Source organism: Bombus impatiens, unplaced genomic scaffold (genome assembly GCF_000188095.3).
Source record: "Bombus impatiens unplaced genomic scaffold, BIMP_2.2 scf_0640, whole genome shotgun sequence".
Taxonomy (NCBI): Eukaryota; Metazoa; Arthropoda; class Insecta; order Hymenoptera; family Apidae; genus Bombus; species Bombus impatiens.
In genome coordinates this window covers 805939-825117 of record NT_177059.1, presented here as the reverse complement: position 1 = coordinate 825117, position 19179 = coordinate 805939, and the positions used below count along the sequence as shown (strand labels likewise).

General features: G+C 29.5%; 4 protein-coding genes across 7 annotated transcripts in view; 2 read left to right on the top strand and 2 right to left on the bottom strand.

Moving 5' to 3' along the window:
• Positions 1-4748, bottom strand: part of LOC100748421 (transcription elongation factor B polypeptide 3) — a 29154-nt gene extending 24406 nt beyond the window's left edge. For both annotated transcript variants that reach the window (XM_012389306.3, XM_012389305.3), the window contains exons 1-8: positions 4583-4748; positions 3997-4265; positions 2762-3738; positions 2337-2506; positions 2069-2238; positions 1887-1978; positions 1596-1795; positions 1225-1504 (exon numbers count right to left, since the gene is read on the bottom strand). In XM_012389306.3, the coding sequence (XP_012244729.1) occupies positions 1225-1504; positions 1596-1795; positions 1887-1978; positions 2069-2238; positions 2337-2506; positions 2762-3738; positions 3997-4265; positions 4583-4651 (2227 nt within the window). In that variant the 5' untranslated portion in view covers positions 4652-4748. The remainder of the gene's footprint in view (positions 1-1224; positions 1505-1595; positions 1796-1886; positions 1979-2068; positions 2239-2336; positions 2507-2761; positions 3739-3996; positions 4266-4582) is intronic.
• A 187-nt stretch (positions 4749-4935) lies between these two features.
• On the top strand, positions 4936-6804 carry LOC100748659 (GTP-binding protein 10 homolog). Its single transcript, XM_024369831.1, has 4 exons — positions 4936-5205; positions 5322-5625; positions 5698-5916; positions 6001-6804. Exons 1-4 carry the CDS (start codon positions 5167-5169, stop codon positions 6606-6608), a joined length of 1170 nt encoding a protein of 389 aa, XP_024225599.1. The 5' UTR covers positions 4936-5166; the 3' UTR covers positions 6609-6804.
• LOC105681191 (probable tRNA N6-adenosine threonylcarbamoyltransferase, mitochondrial) lies at positions 6730-8853 on the bottom strand. 3 transcript variants are annotated; one of them, XM_033322496.1, is made up of 6 exons: positions 8746-8853; positions 8258-8357; positions 7899-8180; positions 7690-7818; positions 7188-7544; positions 6730-7106 (listed from the first exon to the last, which is right to left on the bottom strand). In XM_033322496.1, the coding sequence occupies exons 3-6, from the start codon at positions 8166-8168 to the stop codon at positions 6801-6803; spliced, it is 1062 nt and encodes a 353-aa protein (XP_033178387.1). In that variant the 5' UTR covers positions 8169-8180; positions 8258-8357; positions 8746-8853; the 3' UTR covers positions 6730-6800. The 3 variants fall into 3 exon arrangements, with proteins under 3 accessions (XP_033178387.1, XP_012244732.1, XP_033178388.1); XM_012389309.3 differs by having other exon boundaries at positions 7899-8157; positions 8258-8837; XM_033322497.1 differs by lacking the exon at positions 8746-8853 and having other exon boundaries at positions 8258-8366.
• Positions 8854-8863: 10 nt separating this feature from the next.
• On the top strand, positions 8864-18364 carry LOC100748303. Its single transcript, XM_012389303.3, has 11 exons — positions 8864-8995; positions 9559-9658; positions 11984-12552; positions 12700-13580; positions 13693-13859; positions 13938-14111; positions 14193-14504; positions 14573-14723; positions 15122-15252; positions 16051-16668; positions 17746-18364. The coding sequence occupies exons 1-11, from the start codon at positions 8985-8987 to the stop codon at positions 17917-17919; spliced, it is 3288 nt and encodes a 1095-aa protein (XP_012244726.1). The 5' UTR covers positions 8864-8984; the 3' UTR covers positions 17920-18364.
• The last annotated feature ends 815 nt before the right edge of the window (positions 18365-19179 follow it).

Genomic DNA, 19179 nt, shown 5'->3' with positions numbered 1-19179 from the left:
GTTCGCGGAGAGACGCGGTCGCGAGGAAAACGCGTCAGCGAGAGGCGTAAATTCTCGCTACGATTCGGTGAATCGACGCCGCGAAGTAGTCGTTCCCCTGTTTCGATGAAGATAACAGAGGTGGTTGAATGAATATGACACAGTAGTAAGTTATATTTCACCGTTTATTCCACAACTTATAACGAAGGCAGTTACACTGGTGCGTACGAGATGAGTGAGTGACTGATCTGCGGGTGTGTATACCCGGTGGAAGGATGTTGACCGTTCGAAGGATGTAAAATCAGAACTGTCTTGGGAGACGATGATGTGTCGGAGGAAAGCTAAGGATGGGTGTGTCTAGCGCACGGGACCATCGGATTCGTTGGTGCCGATGTTAGTTAAGAGAGTGAGGGAAATAGGCTTCGTCGTTAATTGGTTAAACGAAGGGTCTTAACCGCCCTCGAGAGGAAGTGGGTAGTAGGAGGAAAGTTGCATCATACGTGAGAAAAACTAACTTTCCCTTGTCCAGCCGTGGTAGACAATAGTCTTTAGAAATTCTTCAGAAATAGGACCTTTACTAGGAAATCTATGAGATTTATGGAAGGTACTTGAGGCTATTGAGGGTACGCTGCGAGTATCCGAAGACATCTGGTTGCCATATTGCCCGCGGTGTGTGGCCTGGGCTAGGTAGAGTGTTACGCGACGTAACAAAATGCATGAGATTAAACTTGCTTGGCATCGAAGGGTACATAATCTGATATCAATAGCTTTCTAATAATGCACTAGCAATGTATTATTAAATAAATAAATCACCGGAATGTTCGATCACTTCCTAAAAGTAAACTATTTTCATAGTCATAGTCATCAGTTGACCTTCAACTATCTTCAATGACCTTGAATCACAGGTCATTATACGCGTCTTAAAAGCTCTATAGATGGTTACGTAGAAAACATCATTCCATTCAAAAAAACGAAATTAACCTCCATATGTCCTTTACGCGTCCATCTACACGATCATCTATATCATCTATTTATTATTTACATCAGCTATTTACATCAGAGTATGTACCCCTCGATGCTGAGCAAGTTCAGTCTGATGCATTTTTTTTTATCACCAAGGGCAGCCGAGATATTCAGCTGGCCTGTTTTACATGCCTCAACCATGCAGGATATTCCATCGTATATACATGCATAATATCTTATAAAATATGTCAGTAATTTATCATCGTGTATAAAAATACTTACATGGTTTTGTACGTGATACAGGTGGTGATGGAACAGAAATATTTGTAGCAGCTGTTGGTCCTCCACCACTAATTAATTTCTTTTTTATAGTAGATGCAGTATTAGGTACAGAATTTGCAGTGCCATATTTAGCTTGCTTTTTAAGAACATTTCTTGGAGGTTTAACAACATTATCTACATATGCAAGTTTAGTGGATCTTACTGGTACAGATTTGTCTATTGATTGTTTTATATTAGCTGTAAGCGTTTTCAATTTTGCTTCTCGTTCGTCTAAACATCGCTATTAAATAATAAAAGAATATGAAATAATAAATACGAAATAAACTAAGATATTACAAATAAGGAGAATTGTTCGTTTTAAATCTACCTACCATATACATCTCGCGCCATGTTTCCATTTCTTCTCTTTGTTTATTTCTAAATTCGCGATTGCAGTGATATTTCCATAATTTATCTGTGTCTTCAACCAAATAGGGATTATAATGTTCCAACATAAATAACTGATCTGCTGTTGCACGTTCAAGAACAGGTTTTATAATATCAAAAGGCACACCACCAGTAAATTCAAGTGCTACATATAACAAATGAAAGAAATACTTAGAGAATATTTTTATAGAATGATCGCTATACGTCATTTCATAAATAAGTCATAGGTAACCTACCATCGATATTCTCTATCAATACCCTTGTACATATCTCAAACAAAGTTGGTACTGTTGTATAACCAGATTTATTTCCTGAATATACTTTTGTCCTTTGCAATTAAAATTAAAATTAAAATTAAAATTAAAAATGAACATATTGCTTTCATATGTATATATCTTCGTAGTAATACAAAACATACCTTTGATTTTTAACATACATTACATCTGTAAGAGCTTTATCTTCTTCTTTGCGATAAACAGGATTAATATATGGCAGTGGCTTGTAATTAGGGCTAATCTCTGGTAATGTAGATGCCAAGTCTACACTTAATGGCTCTAACTTCATATTTGTTGTTAAAAGAGATGGTGTCTATAATAGAAAATGTGCATTATGTTTATATTTATATTACTATATTATATACTGTAATGTAAGTAATATAATGTTATTAATTATATAGCACAAAGTACCTGTAAAGTATCACTTGTTGATTCACTTCTGGCTGCTATCTTTTTATTACTTGCAGTTGATTGTTCTGCTTTGAACATTTTTGCTGTACTTGTATTTGGAGAGTTGTTAGTACGTTTTCTGGATGTCTGAGCCATTGTACACATACCCAATGCTTCTGCAAAGCTAGCACCTGTATACAAAAAAACACTATTTAGAACACTTTTCAAAAATAATGATTTAAAATAATAAAATAAAAGAACTAGTTTATTAAACAAATAAATATTTTACCGGTACTTAATTTGCTGAATATTTAAAAAATTATAAAATGGATACAACAGTGAAAGATATAAAATATTATACATATTAAAAACTACATATAAAAGATTCGTCTTTTTTTGGTAATGTTAAATAAAAACATTTATAAACAACATATTTATAAACTAACCTGAATGACAATCTATTCCTTCGTCTCCATTAATTTCTTGCTTTATTTTTACCAAATCCTTCGATTCTTTTGATCCATGTTTTAAATGCTTTGAATCTGTATTGTTTTTATTTTCATGTTTACCTTTCTCATCTTTATGCTCCTTTCTCTTACATCTATTTTTGCTTTTATTATGATGTTTCTTATAAGAGGAACTGTGATGTTTTGATTCGGAAGAATCCTTATTAGAATGCTGATCACTATGTTTAGTTTCATCTTTATTATGATTTGTATGTATATCAGTTTTATATTTCTGTTTTTCATATTTCTGTTTTAATTTACAACAAGATGAGTCAGTCCGATATTTGCTACAGGTGCTCTTTGATTTCTCATGAGAGTCTTTCTTTTCATGCTTAATTTCAGTTTTAATTAATGTGTCTTTATCCTTAGGCTCATCTTTTATTTTAACTGAAATTAATATGGTACTACTACTGTGCTTTTCAGAATTATAGGATACATGAGGATGCGCATGAGATTTACTTTCATCACTGTCACTATCTGAAATTTTCCTTCGTTTACTTTCTTTGTTCATAATATTTGAATCATCACTTTTGCGTTTATGAGCCTCGTCGCTACTTTTGAGTAAGTTACTACTATCCATATGTCTATTAGAATGTTTTTCTGTGTTATTAGACTTACTATGACTACGATGTTTAGAACTGTGAGTTTCATCTTTCCTACAGGCACTTTTAGTATCCTTTGAAGATTTTTTATCACTTCCCAATTCATTTTTATGGCTATGTTTAGTTTTATCATGCTTTTTTTGTTTCTCTAGATCACTACTTGAATTTTTAGCAATATCACTATTACTTATTGACTGATCTTCAACAGATTTCAATTTTGATTCATGTTTAGAAGTATATTTATTGTTGCATGCCATTTCATTCTTTTCTGACTTATGCCTATGAATATGTTTTCCACTTCCTTCAGTTTTATGCCTGAAGAATTAGTTAAATACATATTTACTTAAAAATTAATAAAATAAAATGAAATAAAATAAAATAAAAATACCATTAGAAAGAAAAAGATATTATTATGTTTAATATCGTAAGAAATATCTTGCATCTTATAAAATGAATTTTTATATTTTATTTCAACATTTAACTACTACATGCTACAATATATAATGTTGTATATACAACATATCTATTTCATACATTAAAATTATATAAAAGTCATATTTCTTTCTATCATACCTTTCAGGACTCTCCTCAGGTTTTGGAGACTCACGACTGTCACTGTAGCTCTCAGGTGCATCAGGAACACATGCTTCATCTTCATCTTCACCTTCACTAGTTCCTTCACTAGCAACCATTGCTTTCCATTTTGCAACAAGCGCCTTAGCAGCATCTCCTATACCACCATCATATTTCCTCAAAGCATTTACTGTGCGTCCTACACCAGTTTCTTGAAGATGCTGCACCGTTACAGGCAGATTAGATAGTTTTGAAATACAATGAAGTATCTGTAACACAATTGAAATAATATATTATAGCCAATACATTAATTACAACCTACTATCCTGTCAAACAATTATAAATAAAATATAATAGGAAAAAAATATTATAGCTGTGAAGACCATAATATATGAAGCAATTTAAAATTAGCACAATTTTTATTATAAGAACAATACCATACAAATATATAAATGCTAAAATTGATAGAAATAAAATTGATGTGAATCGTGTTTGGATTTCATTATGAGGTTATAATTCAACGATACTAATAAAACTGCATCATCGTATACGATGAAGAATATAGAAATTAGCGTACAATACACACCCTATCCTCGTTATCATCACATTTTTCAATATTTCGCTGGTAATGTTTTATTTTATCCACTACAGACATTATTGCGGCTCCCAGCTGCTAATTGGCGTCGCCTGGTAAAATCCATCTGTTCATGGATTACTAGTGAAGCACAAACTAATATACGATACAGTTAGTCAGTTCAATGCTCATCTGTGTAGACCAATCAGATGATGGATAGAATCAATATGGCGTTGTACTAACCAATAAAATATAGAATAGAGTGGAAAAGAGAGGGTGGTAGATATATAAGAAGAGAAATAGACATAAGAGATGTAAAACCGAAAAGTCCAAAGCCGAGAGGTACGGACTAAGCAATAATAATAATACTAACCTGTAAAATACGCTATGAATGTTCTACTTTAGATATGCATAATTTTTAAACTGCCGGATTTCTAAAGTTAAGATTTGCATTTTTGGATTCTACGTGCTAAAAATTATTAAATGACAAAGAAAAGATCAATGGTTTTATATCCCCCAAAAGCAAAGTCAAACCGAATTTAATCTTATATGTACATAAACAAATACAGTATATATATACTTTTTATAAAAAAAGAATGGTTGTATTAACACGAGTTTTATATTGTGCAGCAAAGGTAATCTAATCTTAACATATTTAATATTCCTTTTTCATTCAATTAGTATAGTAATAGAGTAGAGACAACATAGTTTACAAATATGTAGATTAAGGATTTATGGATTAATTATTTAGTTACCAAGGAAATATAGGCGACAAGGCTTAATTGACAGTTTGCGTATTCACGTAAGTGGAGGCACCGGCGGTTCTGGATTACCTGCTTATGGTGGAATGGGCGGAGCAGGAGGAAACGTATATCTTGTCTCAAAAGAAAGATTAACATTACGAAATGTTAAATACAAACTAGAAAATATGAAATTGAAAGCAGGAACAGGAGGCGATAGTAGCAAAAAGGGGCTCATTGGAATACCTGGAACAGACTTAAATATAAAGGTTCCAATTGGTATCACCGTTTATGATCAAAATCGCATTAAACTTGGTAATGTACATGTAATAATAAATAACAATAATTATTCTTGATTGTTTATGATATCTATTTGTTAAAATATAGGTACAATGGATTCAAAGGATACAAAATTGGTAGTTGCTACAGGTGGAATAGGGGGATGTGAAAGGACAGGCTATTGTGGTCTTAAAGGTCAAAGTCGCACTATAGTTCTTGATCTTCAGTTACTTGCCGATGTTGGTTTGATAGGTTTTCCAAATGCAGGGAAAAGTACATTTCTAAATGCAATCTCAAAAGCTAAATCAAAGATTGCAGATTATCCATGTAAGTTTACTGTGTATAAAACACATTATTTTTTTACTAGTTAAATGTATACTATTTTTTCTTACTTATTTTGGTTTTTTTCAGTTACAACTATAAAACCACAAGTAGGTATTATAAAGTATAAAGATCACAGAGAGATTTCAGTTGCAGATTTACCAGGTTTAATTGAAGGTGCACATATTAATAAAGGAATGGGTCATAGATTCTTAAAACACATAGAAAGAACAAAATTACTGCTCTTTATTGTAGACATTCAGGGATGTAAATTTTCTATAAGACATAAACATAGATCTTGCCTAGAAACTGTGCTCTTATTAAATAAGGAAATTGAACTTTATAATCCTGATTTGCTAGATAGACCTACAATGATTATAGTAAATAAAATGGATACAAATGGAGCAAATGAAATCTATAATGAAATTAAACTAAAATTAAATAATTTATCAGAATTTCTCTCAGAATTTGATGAATCAATTCAACCAAAAAGAGTATTACAATTTGATGATATTATAACAACATCTCTAATTTTACAAAATGCAGATGAGATACGTGAAATTAAAACAAAGATTAGGCATATTATTGATAAATATGAAGAAGCAAAAATTTCCATTCAAGATATGGATTCAAATGAAGATTGTTTACGTACAAAGTTAAAAAAACAAATGCAGCAATATGCGCCGACACTCTTATAATTTATCATATTTATTTAAATGAATTACATGGTGTTTTGTTACGGGTAGTACAACGTATCCATACTGAAACACTGTATAATCAAAACAAAAACATATTTTTTGAAAACAGTATATACAGAAATGAAAAAGTAACAACCTTGTAATTAATAACCTTTGCAACATAACAATATACGTATTTGACATTTTATTCTTTTAATTGTTTAGAAGTTTTTTCTTTATTTTTACCCATTTACACTTTAATTTTGCTGCTTCTACTTTTTTAATCCAATTTTCTCCAAGTGGAACCGTCTTTTCTATTTCGATTTTTTCAATTTCGTTTGGATTTCTGATGATATCTACATCTGCAATCCATTTTTCTATTCCATTCCATGCTATCATCGTCCCATTATCAGTGCATAATTTAGGTGGAGTTCTTATAAAGCTATAACCTAATTCCGTACTCACAATATTCAATGCTTCAGCTAGGAAATTATTACATGCTACTCCTCCAGATACAACCTGTTCGTTAAAAATAAGCAATATATATTGAACACACATATATATCAAATTAAGGCAGTGTTCTTCATACTTTTAACGTACCAATGTTTGTTTATTTTTAGGAAATAATGACATTTTATTAACAAATTCCATTGCTCGTTGAGTCCTATGACAAATATGTGTCACTGTAGCTAATTGAAGTGCTGCACATAAATTATATGCATCAGGAATCACTGCATCACCCACTATGTTATGTTTTCTTTCTTCTAATTCAATGTACTTGTTACAAAGAGTTAAGAATGAAGAAAAACTAAAATTACAATCATCGTATCTTGTCATTACAGGTGGAAAAAAGAACTGTTCAGTGTTTGATGCTTTTTTTGCTGCAATTTCTATAGCTAGGCCTCCATTTAAAGTTCTAAATTCTGGAATATTTTTTAATTTGAGTCTTCGTGCAACCTATAAATGTAAACTTATAGAGTAATTTAATTTAATCCATTTACTATTTCTCATCTAAGTTATGTGAATTAAAAATGTATTAAAAAATATGTAAACAAAATTATGATAGTTAAAAAAGAGATGATATCAACAATGCAATGATTACCTTATCAAACATCTCCCCAGGTGCATTATTGACAGAAGTACCAAGTAAATAAAATTTATTTACATTATCAACAATTGCTAGTAAACAATGGGCCCCAGAAACTAATAAAATAAGATATGGGAAATTAATCTGTAATTAAAAGTTAGTTTATATCTTCCTTATTAATCAAATTTTATAATATATTAAATATGAACATTTTATAAAAAGACCTCTCTGCTCATTCTTGCTGTTAAAGCATGAGCTTCCATGTGATGTATTGGTATAAGAGGTTTTTTCCCAATCTGTGCTAGATATTTCCCAAATTGTGTTCCAACTCTAAGAGACATAGGAAGACCAGGTTTTACAGTTGTAGCTATTGCATCAATATCTTTTAACGTTAGATTTGCAGCTCTTAATGCATTCTCACAAGTTTTTGTAATATTGTTTTTATGTAATACTCTTGCAACTGATGGAATTATTCCTCCAAGACTAGAAAACATCAAAGTTATATTCTAAATCATCTTAAAAGATTCTATAATATATTACATAAGCATTATAAGAAAAATTATTAACAAAATTTTTTAATTACTTCAAATGTGTCAGATATTGAGAACTAATTGCTTCACCTAAAATTTGTCCTTTACTATCAACAATTCCACAAGCTGTGTCATCACAGCTAGATTCTATTCCTAAAATTATAGTAGGCTTGCTGTGGAAAAAGTTCTGTACTAACTTTAAATTACGTTTATGTAAATGTGAAAATTTAACATTATTTGTAGAATGTTTATATAAGTATTTGTGAAACAATAAGCCTGTATTATATGCCATTCCCAATTTTAAATTAAACATGAACTCTTTTCATTTATATTTAGAACATTATAATATATGTGGACATATATTGTGTATATACATGTATAAGTATATATACATATATAGACATGTTAAAATTATATTGTGTACTTAAGTTATTTGCATTTGCACTTATGCACAAATTCAAACATAACCGTATCAAACATAATAGTATTAGCCCATTAAAATGCTAATAATTAAATTAATGATTTATATGTGGTACTTTACTCAATTTTGTTTATTTTATGTAGTGTATGAAATTAATGCAATATGCAAGGGCAGGAATAATATGTGCCATTACTATATTTGTTATGATATTGTATTCGATATTATTTCGAGATTTCGATATAGGAAGTTGATACCTCGAAAGTAACAATCGATGTGAGCTACGCAACGCTCGTTATCTCGGGTCTCGGTGCCATCACAGTTTGCAGATTTTCCTTCAAGTATCAGAAAGTGGATGTACAATGTCGGAACAGTAAGAGATATTTATTTTTCCATTACAGAAAATTAATGTTCTGATATAATTTTACTATTCGATTTAACCTCAGAATTATTTTATATACAATTATAAATCTGTTATTTCTTCCGTATAGCTATGTTTAATTTGAGGTTAGAGTTATAATCATTGTTAATAGTGACGTACATTGTGTTTTTTCCATCATCCATTGTATTCTATCTTTTTGTGAATTATTCATTTACTGGTTTTGCAATTAAAATTCATTTCGTAAAATACAGTGATTGTATTTGCAGGATATCAAAGAAGTATGATAACCATAAAAATAATATCTGTTTTTATTGTGTACTAATGGTTACTTTAATAAACATGGTTTTGATTACTTTTTGTTGTATATAATTCATTTCCTCAAGTTTAGTGAATTTCTTATTATATTTTATTATCATATTTTAACACGAATTTATTGTATCTGTTAATTGAAAAAACATATTTTAATAATATAAAAATATGTTAAATATATTTAAAAGAGATTTTTAACTTGATGACCGCTGTACCTATTTTTATTTAAACTTTTACTTGTTTAGTGACGATACCCTATTGGACGAAGATCTTGGAGATGAAGAATATGATCTAGGCAATGATGAAGAAGAGGCTCTTTTAGCAGACGACTATGAAGTGGAGAGGGTGAGCATATTGCTGGACCATTATTTTGTTGTTAAATAAAAATTGGTTCATTATAATGCATCATATGATACAATATAATGTTCAAGTCTAATAACAATTATATTAAAAAATATATATTACAGTTAGAAAATTAAGAATTTTGTACTCTATTTGTTAATGTAATGACAAATCAACATATTGCGATTATTAATCAAGGCGATCTTAAAAATTATAGTATGAAATAGTAGTTGCACATATAAAGTTACTCTCTATGAATTTTCTAATAATTCTTCTGAACTTTGTCAAAAATAATTAATTATTTAATACAAACAGATTAATTTTGATATAATTTTGTTTTCATGTGTTTTATAAACGATATATTTCAGCAAGCAAGAAGGACTTCATTTAGTTATATCTGATTTATTTTGTGTATTATGACTAGGATGAACAAATCTAAAATCATAATTTCAAATTACATATTCTTCATTGTATGATGATACTATCCTAGACACAAGATATTTATCATTAATTCATGTATAGAATCACTTTATAAATGATTAAACAAAGATATATTCTATTTGAATATTTTGAAATTTTTCAGGGTGAAATAAGCATTTTACTTAAATTGTGAGCGAAAATATTATGTGCTTATTATATGCGTATGAGATTGTATTCAAAGTTTAAAGCAAATGCACAAAAATTATAATACATTTTTGCGTAGGCGAAAATTTTGTATTTTATGCAAATGCTTCATATTAATTGTTGACTTATAAAATTTATTACGAGATTTCTCAACATTATTATAATATACAAAGGATGTGAAAATGAAGCATGGAACATGTAAAACTCATCCATAACATATTTAGTAAAAATTTATGCAGGGAAAATGAAAGATAAACGATTGATATTTATTCTTTGTATTCATATTATATCATAATATTATTTGTTGTAGCAATTTCTATCTTTTGTACTATAATTGCTTTCCGTATTTTCCTTATTATTTAAAATTTCATAATTACTTTTATTAGTGCCGATAAAACTCTGTATATGTATAATAAATAGTAAGAACTTGTACGTAATGATATTTCCTAATTTATTATGTTATTTGTACTTATTATGTTTCCTTTTCCCTGTTTGTTAAAAAAGCACAACTATTAGATATTGTAAGCAGAATAAATGTTAATGGTAATTGAAGCAGTACGATTACACAAGTTTGTTAATGTGCTATTCGTAGCCTCTCAACAAATTACAATTGAAAGCACTATTAAATTTTGTGATTTATAGTGCAATTACTACAAATAATATACTCAAAGATGTCATGAAAATTGTGTGTTTTAATGAAAGTTTTTATGTATAAAAGATATATAAATGTTTATAATATACATGTTTATATAAGTTTTCTTAAAGTGTGTTTAAAAAGTTAGTCCACACAATTACATTTCATTTCATTACAAATGGAAATCACATCTTGTTCAGATTTTTAGAAAATTAAATGTAATTACGCAATTATTATTTTGTAAGATGTATGAAAGATTGAAAAGAGATATTTGATTCGATGAAATCTATATATGATGAATTCTTTCATTAAAACATTCAAATGTTATGGAAAAGAGATATCGAGTCTGATTGTTGTGATACAATGGTATTGTAAGAAGGTAATATCGTTCGTTCTTTTGAGCGACTGTAACAATACATCGTACATACTTTATATCTTTGGATATCATATCAACTTGTATAACATTTCAAGTCATGTATCTATTTCCTTTTCATTAAAAAGCAGTATGAAATATTCAAAAAATTGAAATAGAAACTCGATGATTCTTAATGCAATTTGTCCAAAATATATGCAATACAATCGAACATAATAAGAAAACATATTGTTGAACTGCAATATATCATGCTGCTGCTGCCTTGAATTGTAACATATTGTATAATATATATTTATAACAATTCCGTATTGCGAAGTATCAAATATGCTATCGCTTTTATTGAGAAAATATTTTATTATTCTAATTGACTGTTACGGTAATATTCATTTGCATGAATTATAATAGTACTTAACAGTAAGTTTTGTCGAGAAACTTGCGATTAAATTTTTTGCCGTACAAATCTTATTATTAGCGGCTGATAATAATTAAGAGATTCGATGAGAAAGAAGGAAAATTGATAGAAATAGGAGGAAAGAATGGTGCGAGAATTCTCAAATGCGATACCTTCGTTTTAATCATGGAAGAGTAACTTCTTATAAATTGATAAACATATAGTTAATTAAGAGTAGATTGTAACGACCACGGCTAAATATTATATTTTCATTACAAATATTTGGCAATTTAATTCCCTGAGCAGCAGAATAGCTATAAGGGAGAAGAGGAAACAGATGATGTACTGGACTTAGGAGTAACCGACGCACTTGATGACTTAGATGGTGAAGATGAAAACATAGAGTTTAGTAGGAGCAAAACTGATAGAAGCAACGACAATGATTTTTACGACGACGGAAATCAGCTAGAAGCTCAATCGAAGTATTACGAACAAGATGAAATTAATGAATATAAAAGCGAACAAACCCGACAAAACGATGAATTTTCTACAATTGATAACATTAATACTTCGAATAATATCGAAAAGGGAGATCTACGAGAGAAGTTGCAGAAAAATGCAAAAGTCTACTCTGGGAATGGACAAGGATTGGAAGATGACGAATGCGAAGAAGCTAAAGAAAGGAGGAACAGATTTCAAAATGAAAGAACTATCGTTTCTTCGAAAATGAATAACCATATACCGGATACTTTGGAGAACGTAGTAACATCTGAACCATCCAAGCTAGCATCTAGAGGCCGTGGAAGAGGTCGAAGTACAAGAGGAAATCGCGGTGGAAGATTTAATACACAAAATTCGGGAAATTTTAATCCAAGGTATGTGCAATTGTTGCAATTCTTAAGGTCTCTGTCTTTATCTATTTATGGTATTATATATACGCGTTTCTGTGTACACATGTATAATATTAGAATATTAAAATGCCTATTAGAGTGTATAATTGTTTGTAAAATGTGATTGGCCAGGTTCGGTAATGCACGCAACGCAAACTTCGATAATCAACCACCACCAGTATGCAGGCCACCTTTACTCGAGACCTGGCCACTCTTTTTCCTCGGAGTACCAAACAATATGCAAAACCAACAACAGATTGTTTACCAGCAACAAAATTCTCAAGTACAACCCTTCCAGCATTATTCTCCAAATGGTTCGCTCCAAGGCCCATCGCATTTTGTAGATAATAGACCACAATTCAATCCTAATCAATTTCAAAATCAAGTGGCTCCTAGAACAATCGGGACAAGATTAGATTACGGACCTCGAGGTGGCTTGTCAGGATCTCTTCAAGGACCGCCTTACAGCCATCCATCGAATCAACCACCTTATGTCCAAATTCAACCGGCGCCAGTTGGTGCGAGTACAGCCCCGTTTCAAAACTCAGCTTCTCTTATGCAAGATAATCAAGCTCGGCTGATGCAAAACAATCAAGGTCCATTGTTGCAAGGAAATCCTGGAGGAACGCTTCTTGGAAATCTGAATTCAGTCGTACCTGGAACATCGACCGCGCCATTGTTACAGGGCAGTCAACCGTTACCTATGCAAGGATATTCACGTCAAGCTTCTTCCCAAGGGCCACTTATTAATCATCCTAACGTCAATCAAATACCAAATCAACCACCTTTCGAGAATAGACCACCTTTTCAAGAAGCAGCTCAATTTGAAAACCGATCCGTTTACGATTCGAGGTCCGGATATTCCGATCAAGTACCTACCAGTCAATTTAATACTAATACGTTACCTGTACCGCAACAATCCACTTCCAATGTACCCAATGTACCTTTACCTCCAGGGCACAAGATTTTAATCAATCCTCACTTTCGAGGAGCCGTTCAGTCGACAAACGATGGTAAGTTCTTTCAAGTGATTATCGACTTTTTTTTTTTAACTTTTATCAGTTCCCTATAATTTTATATTAATTCCTCGTACTTATGATTCCTTCTGGTTTGATTCGCAAACAGCAAGACTCGCATGGGATTCCAGTCAGCAAACACCTAATTTATCATCTCAAGTTCCTACTGGCCAATTCTCACAACTCGCTATCCCATATCAGAATCAAAGTTCGTATAATCAAACCCAACAAGAACCGCCGCATTATCAACAAAATTATCAACAAAATAAAAGCGACGTATGTATCATGTGATATTGACCAATCTAAGGTGTAACAAGATTTTACAGGAAATTATAATTATACGAATTTTCACAGGATCCTTATGCATACTTTTCTGACGTATGGCAAGAAAATAAGCCGCAGAAAAATCAAACTGGAACTCAGAATAAACAGTATCCTTTAGAAAGTAGTTACTTGCGAGATGATAGCTATGAATCCAGTTCTAAATATAAATCGGATCAAGGGGATCAAAAAAATAATTATCCACAGGTTGGTGGCGTACGAATTGGTAACAAGCATATTAAGCGTGAAGAATATAATCTAGTTTTTAAAAACAATGCTCATCCCCAGGATCACAGAGGAATCCATCAAAATTATCGCGATAAAGATTTGTCGTCGAGAACCAGAAACGATCATGTTTCGAAGGGTAAGGTTTGCTCGTCAACCGCGTATCGTGAGAATTATGATCAAAATCATGTGCAGAAGTCTAGTAGCAGACCAGTGAATACTTCGATAAGAACTAGATTACCACAAAAAAGAGTTCCCAACTCTGTAGACAGACCTTTACGTGATTTGAGCCCAAAACGAATAAAGGTTAGCAACAGAAATCTTCAAGAAGTACGAACAGTGGATATGTTAAACAATACGAATAATGACAAAAAGGTATATACACATTCATATTTTATTTCCTTCCCACACATTGCATATTCCTCCAAAATAAATTTTTATAGGATGAAGAAAACGACCCAGAAATGCAGGAATATAGAAAAAAGATGGAAGAACAGAAACGGCTTAGAGAAAAGATCTTGCGGGAGAAGGAAAATCGACGAAAAATGGCTGCAATGGAGAAACAAAATGATGAAACTAAAAGCGAAAATACATGTATGTATAATAACATTTCATTATATAAATCAGATATACACAAATGATTTAGTAATTAATTGCTTGAGTACAATGGATACGTTTTCAAAGGCAATGTTAAAGTTGAGTTTTTTTAGTAATATATTTTTTTTATTTTATTTTTTTATTTTATTATTTAAGAGAGTTACCATTTCTTTATCAAAGTATGCAGAATATTTGTTGAAAATTATTTTATTCTTTTTCTTCTATTATCATAATTAAGCATTTATTTAATAAGTCATAATATTTCAGTTATAACATGATTTTTCGTTTAAGAAATAACTATAATATATTGTGTAAATAATTATATATAATAATAATAATGGCAACAATTTAAAATGAATATAATTGTGTATGTAATGAATAATTTCACTTCCTAGTAAATGAAAATATACAAGACGCAAAACCTGTATCAGCACTTATGGGAGTAGTAAAAGATGCATCCACAAACAAAGGACATACCAATACTGGAAGAGGACGTGCTCGTCCTACCAATACACAATCTACAGAGGTATATGACTAAAGATGCCATGCTTTCCTAATTGTCGGTACACAAAACATGAAATTAATATTTCTCCTTTTTTTCTCTTTTTTACTTCTTTTTTTCCTTTCTTTGATATACATGCTTGTAAAACAGTGAGAGTAATTAACGGTTTTTCTTATTATGATATTTTTTATAAGCAATTCGTGCTTAATGCTCAAGCAAATAAATTGTATAAAATGTGATCATATCTGATAAAATTTTATTTGTTTGTATTATACTAAAATGAAAAAGAGAAAGATTCAAATATATTGTATATAAATATCATAGGTATAGAAATAGGTGCTGCAATATCTAGGAAATTAACAATTCTTTTTATTTACTAAAACACATTGTTGCAGTTTTTATTTATTCGTGAGAATTATACCATTTGTAAATATTTATTTCTACTTGAACGATAACTTACATATCTCAAATAATATATTATTAAATAAAAAGATATATAATTTATATATATATATAATTTATATATATATATATATATATATATATATAGGTCTATCAGACTTTCTGTATATTTTTTACTCGTGTTCTAATAAAATATATTTTTAAATACTTTTTGTTCTATTTAATTTCCTCCAAACTTTTATTAAGATTATTCTATATTAAAATGTTTTATCAACTCTTTTTCATTTATTGTAATTTTTGAAGCAAAATCTTGATCTTTTTAATGAACTTTTTATATTGAAATTAGTAATTCAAATATTATTATTCTTTCTTATACTTTTTTACACGGCATGCTATCTTTTACGACTATTTTTGTTATAGGTTGCAGAGAAATCATCATGTATACGAATTGTCAGGACAATACAAACTATACAACCCAATGACTCTATAGATTCTACAAAAGACAGTAATTCTGGACATACGATTAATCAAGGAAATGAACATACAAAAGTACTAAATTCCCAATCTGGAACACGAAGAATTGTAATTCAGAAACCATTATTAAATACACAAAAGGTTGCCACTACTATACAAAAAACAGTATCAAATTTGCAGAAAGGTCAACTGTTGATGCAAAACAAGTTAGTTAATGTTGCTCAATGTCCAACTCAAAGAATTGGTCAAAGTCAAGCTGATGTTTTAAGAAAATTAGCAAATATAGGACAGAAAGTTGTTGGTACTTCACAAAGAATTGTTAAACAAAAATCACCAGGAAATCTTCAAAAAACTGTGATTAATGTACAAGAAGTAACGAATACCAATGCGAAAAAGGTTGTTGTTAATACACAAACTAACCAAAGAGTTGTACTACAAAAATCTCCTATACAACAGAAAAAAATACCGGAAATAAAAACAAATACTGTAAAGGTAGAGAATTTAGCAGCAAGCACGTCCGAAGCGCAAATTAGACGAATGTGCCAAGGCATCGGAACAATTGAGGTGACTATCTTTGCATGAAAACATTTAAGACTTGAATTTTCGTTGCAAATTCATGGATCCTTTTTTCATATACTTTACCTTTAGAAACCATAAGTCCAGTTTCTTTTGTGGTCGTTTCTTTTTCTTTTTTCTTTTTTTTTTTTATAATGATATACAATTCCAATCTTTTCTTCTTCAAGCATGTTTGTTTCTTTTGTGGGTTTTTTCTTTTTTTCTCCTTTTTTCTGGTTTTTTTTTACTATTTTAATTATGATTATTTTGAGAATGATTTCAATTAAGATTTATGTAATTACGGATTATGTTAATTACGGATTATGTTTCTGACAATATCCCACATATTACATTTGTGTCGATAGTAATACTAATAATTGCGTCTTTTTTCCTTTTTCTTTGTTTGGGGAGAAGTTATTATTAGTTTGTAATACTATTCGAAACCTTACATTGTTTCTTACCTTTTTGGGTATTTTTTTCATTGAGGTATATAAATTTGTTTTACAACTGACAAATTCATATTGTTGTAGTTGTTTAAAAATCATTATCCCAATATTGTTTCGTATTCATTCAATATTTGATAATACTCTTCTTTATAACAAAATAAAAACAAGCATTTGATAACTACAGTATTGTATTACTTTCCTTAATATATATACATGAATATAGATACAATATTATATTAACATGTAATTGGCAGATTTATTTTGAAGAATATCTTACATTAATCTAAAAGTTTAGATCATATTTATAAATAACGACTATAGTTCATATAAAACTATACAATAAACAATATAATAAAAGAATATAGCTATATATTTAGCAATATATTGTTTGATAATATTTTGCTTAAATCTATCTTGATATACCTTGTTTATTACGTATATATGTATATATACAAAAAACGTTTATTTTAATTATTATAATACTTTATATGTTAGAATCATATATCTGTTATGCAATTTATTATTATGATTTCAATAAGTTTTTGTAACAAGTTGAAAATACGCAACCTTTTTAAAATACATATTGGTTTCTTTAATTCAACAATTTAATAATTATCTGTTTATATTATTCGTGTTATAGAGCATACAAATGGGTGAGCGCAGCGCAACGATTGTGTTTAAGACGCAGTCTGCTGCTATGGTGTTTCACAAGAAATACCAGCGTAAAATGCTTGACCTTTCGCTGATAACCGTTCGCCTTGTGCCGCAATCAAGCGGAACTAAGACCACTACCACAGTTATAAAAGTTTCTTAAGAGATATATTGAACATATTTAATCTAGTGTATTACGATAAAAAAAGAGAGAAGAAGTATATAAGTACATTCATATTTACGTTTATACAAGCAAAGATATTTTATTTCACCGAAGCAGCCTATATATGAATAAACGCATTTCGTATTTTACATACATTTTATTTAAAGTATGTTTCGTCCAGGAAATAGAAAAAAAACATTTTCGGCTGCGAATAAACTGTATAATATATCTTTACAAATGAAGTGAATAAACTTGACCATTTAATTTGTACATATGTCAAATATGAAATGTATATTTCATATAAAAATATACACGGTAGTACCTAATAATATATTGTGCATTTAACGGCTATCATTTATTACACAGCATATATGTTAATCTCGAAAATTTGTAATTTTAAATGCAAGAATATACATGTATCATTACATAAAACACATAAATTATATCTACGTTGTATAGTATTTTAAATTAAAACCATTCAAACCACTACAATGTATGTGTTTGTTGAAGGTTATCTTAGAGTGATGTTACACTTATGCATATATTTACTCATATTTGCTATAAAAATTAAAAGTAAATTAGGTTATAGAATACAATTACAATGTGTTACAATATTAATCAATGACATGCTTAAATTATGCATATATCAGGCAGTTAAAATAATTGTAAAGTATCAATGAACCCATCATATTTTTCATGCTTGATATAATCTATACTATGTAAATTAGTAGATAGATGTTTTATTACAAATATCATTATACTAATTTACAGTGTGATAATATAAAAAATATATGACACTTCTCTATAATAAATACTTTTAAAAAATTAAGTCGAAAGTATTTATTCAATACATTGCAAAAAGTACATTATCATAAATAGAATATATAACTTTATTTCTTTAATACTTGTTAATATGTACGAAATACGAAATTTTTCAAATTTGAAACGAAACATTGAATTTTTATAAACAATAAATTTAGAAAAAATTATAAACATATATATAAATATATGTTTTGAAAATACATATATATTATATTTATTATTATTAATTTATTAATTTATTACTATTATTAATACCAATTACAATTAAATTGATATTAGGATCCCCTCAGACAATCAATAATATTGTCAATATTTCAAGGTTCTCGACAAAATGCGATTTATCAATAAATATTGAGAACCTTGAAACATTGACAATATACATATATGTATGTATTGATAGTCTGAGGGTACCATATGTATACAAAGTGAAAAAATCAC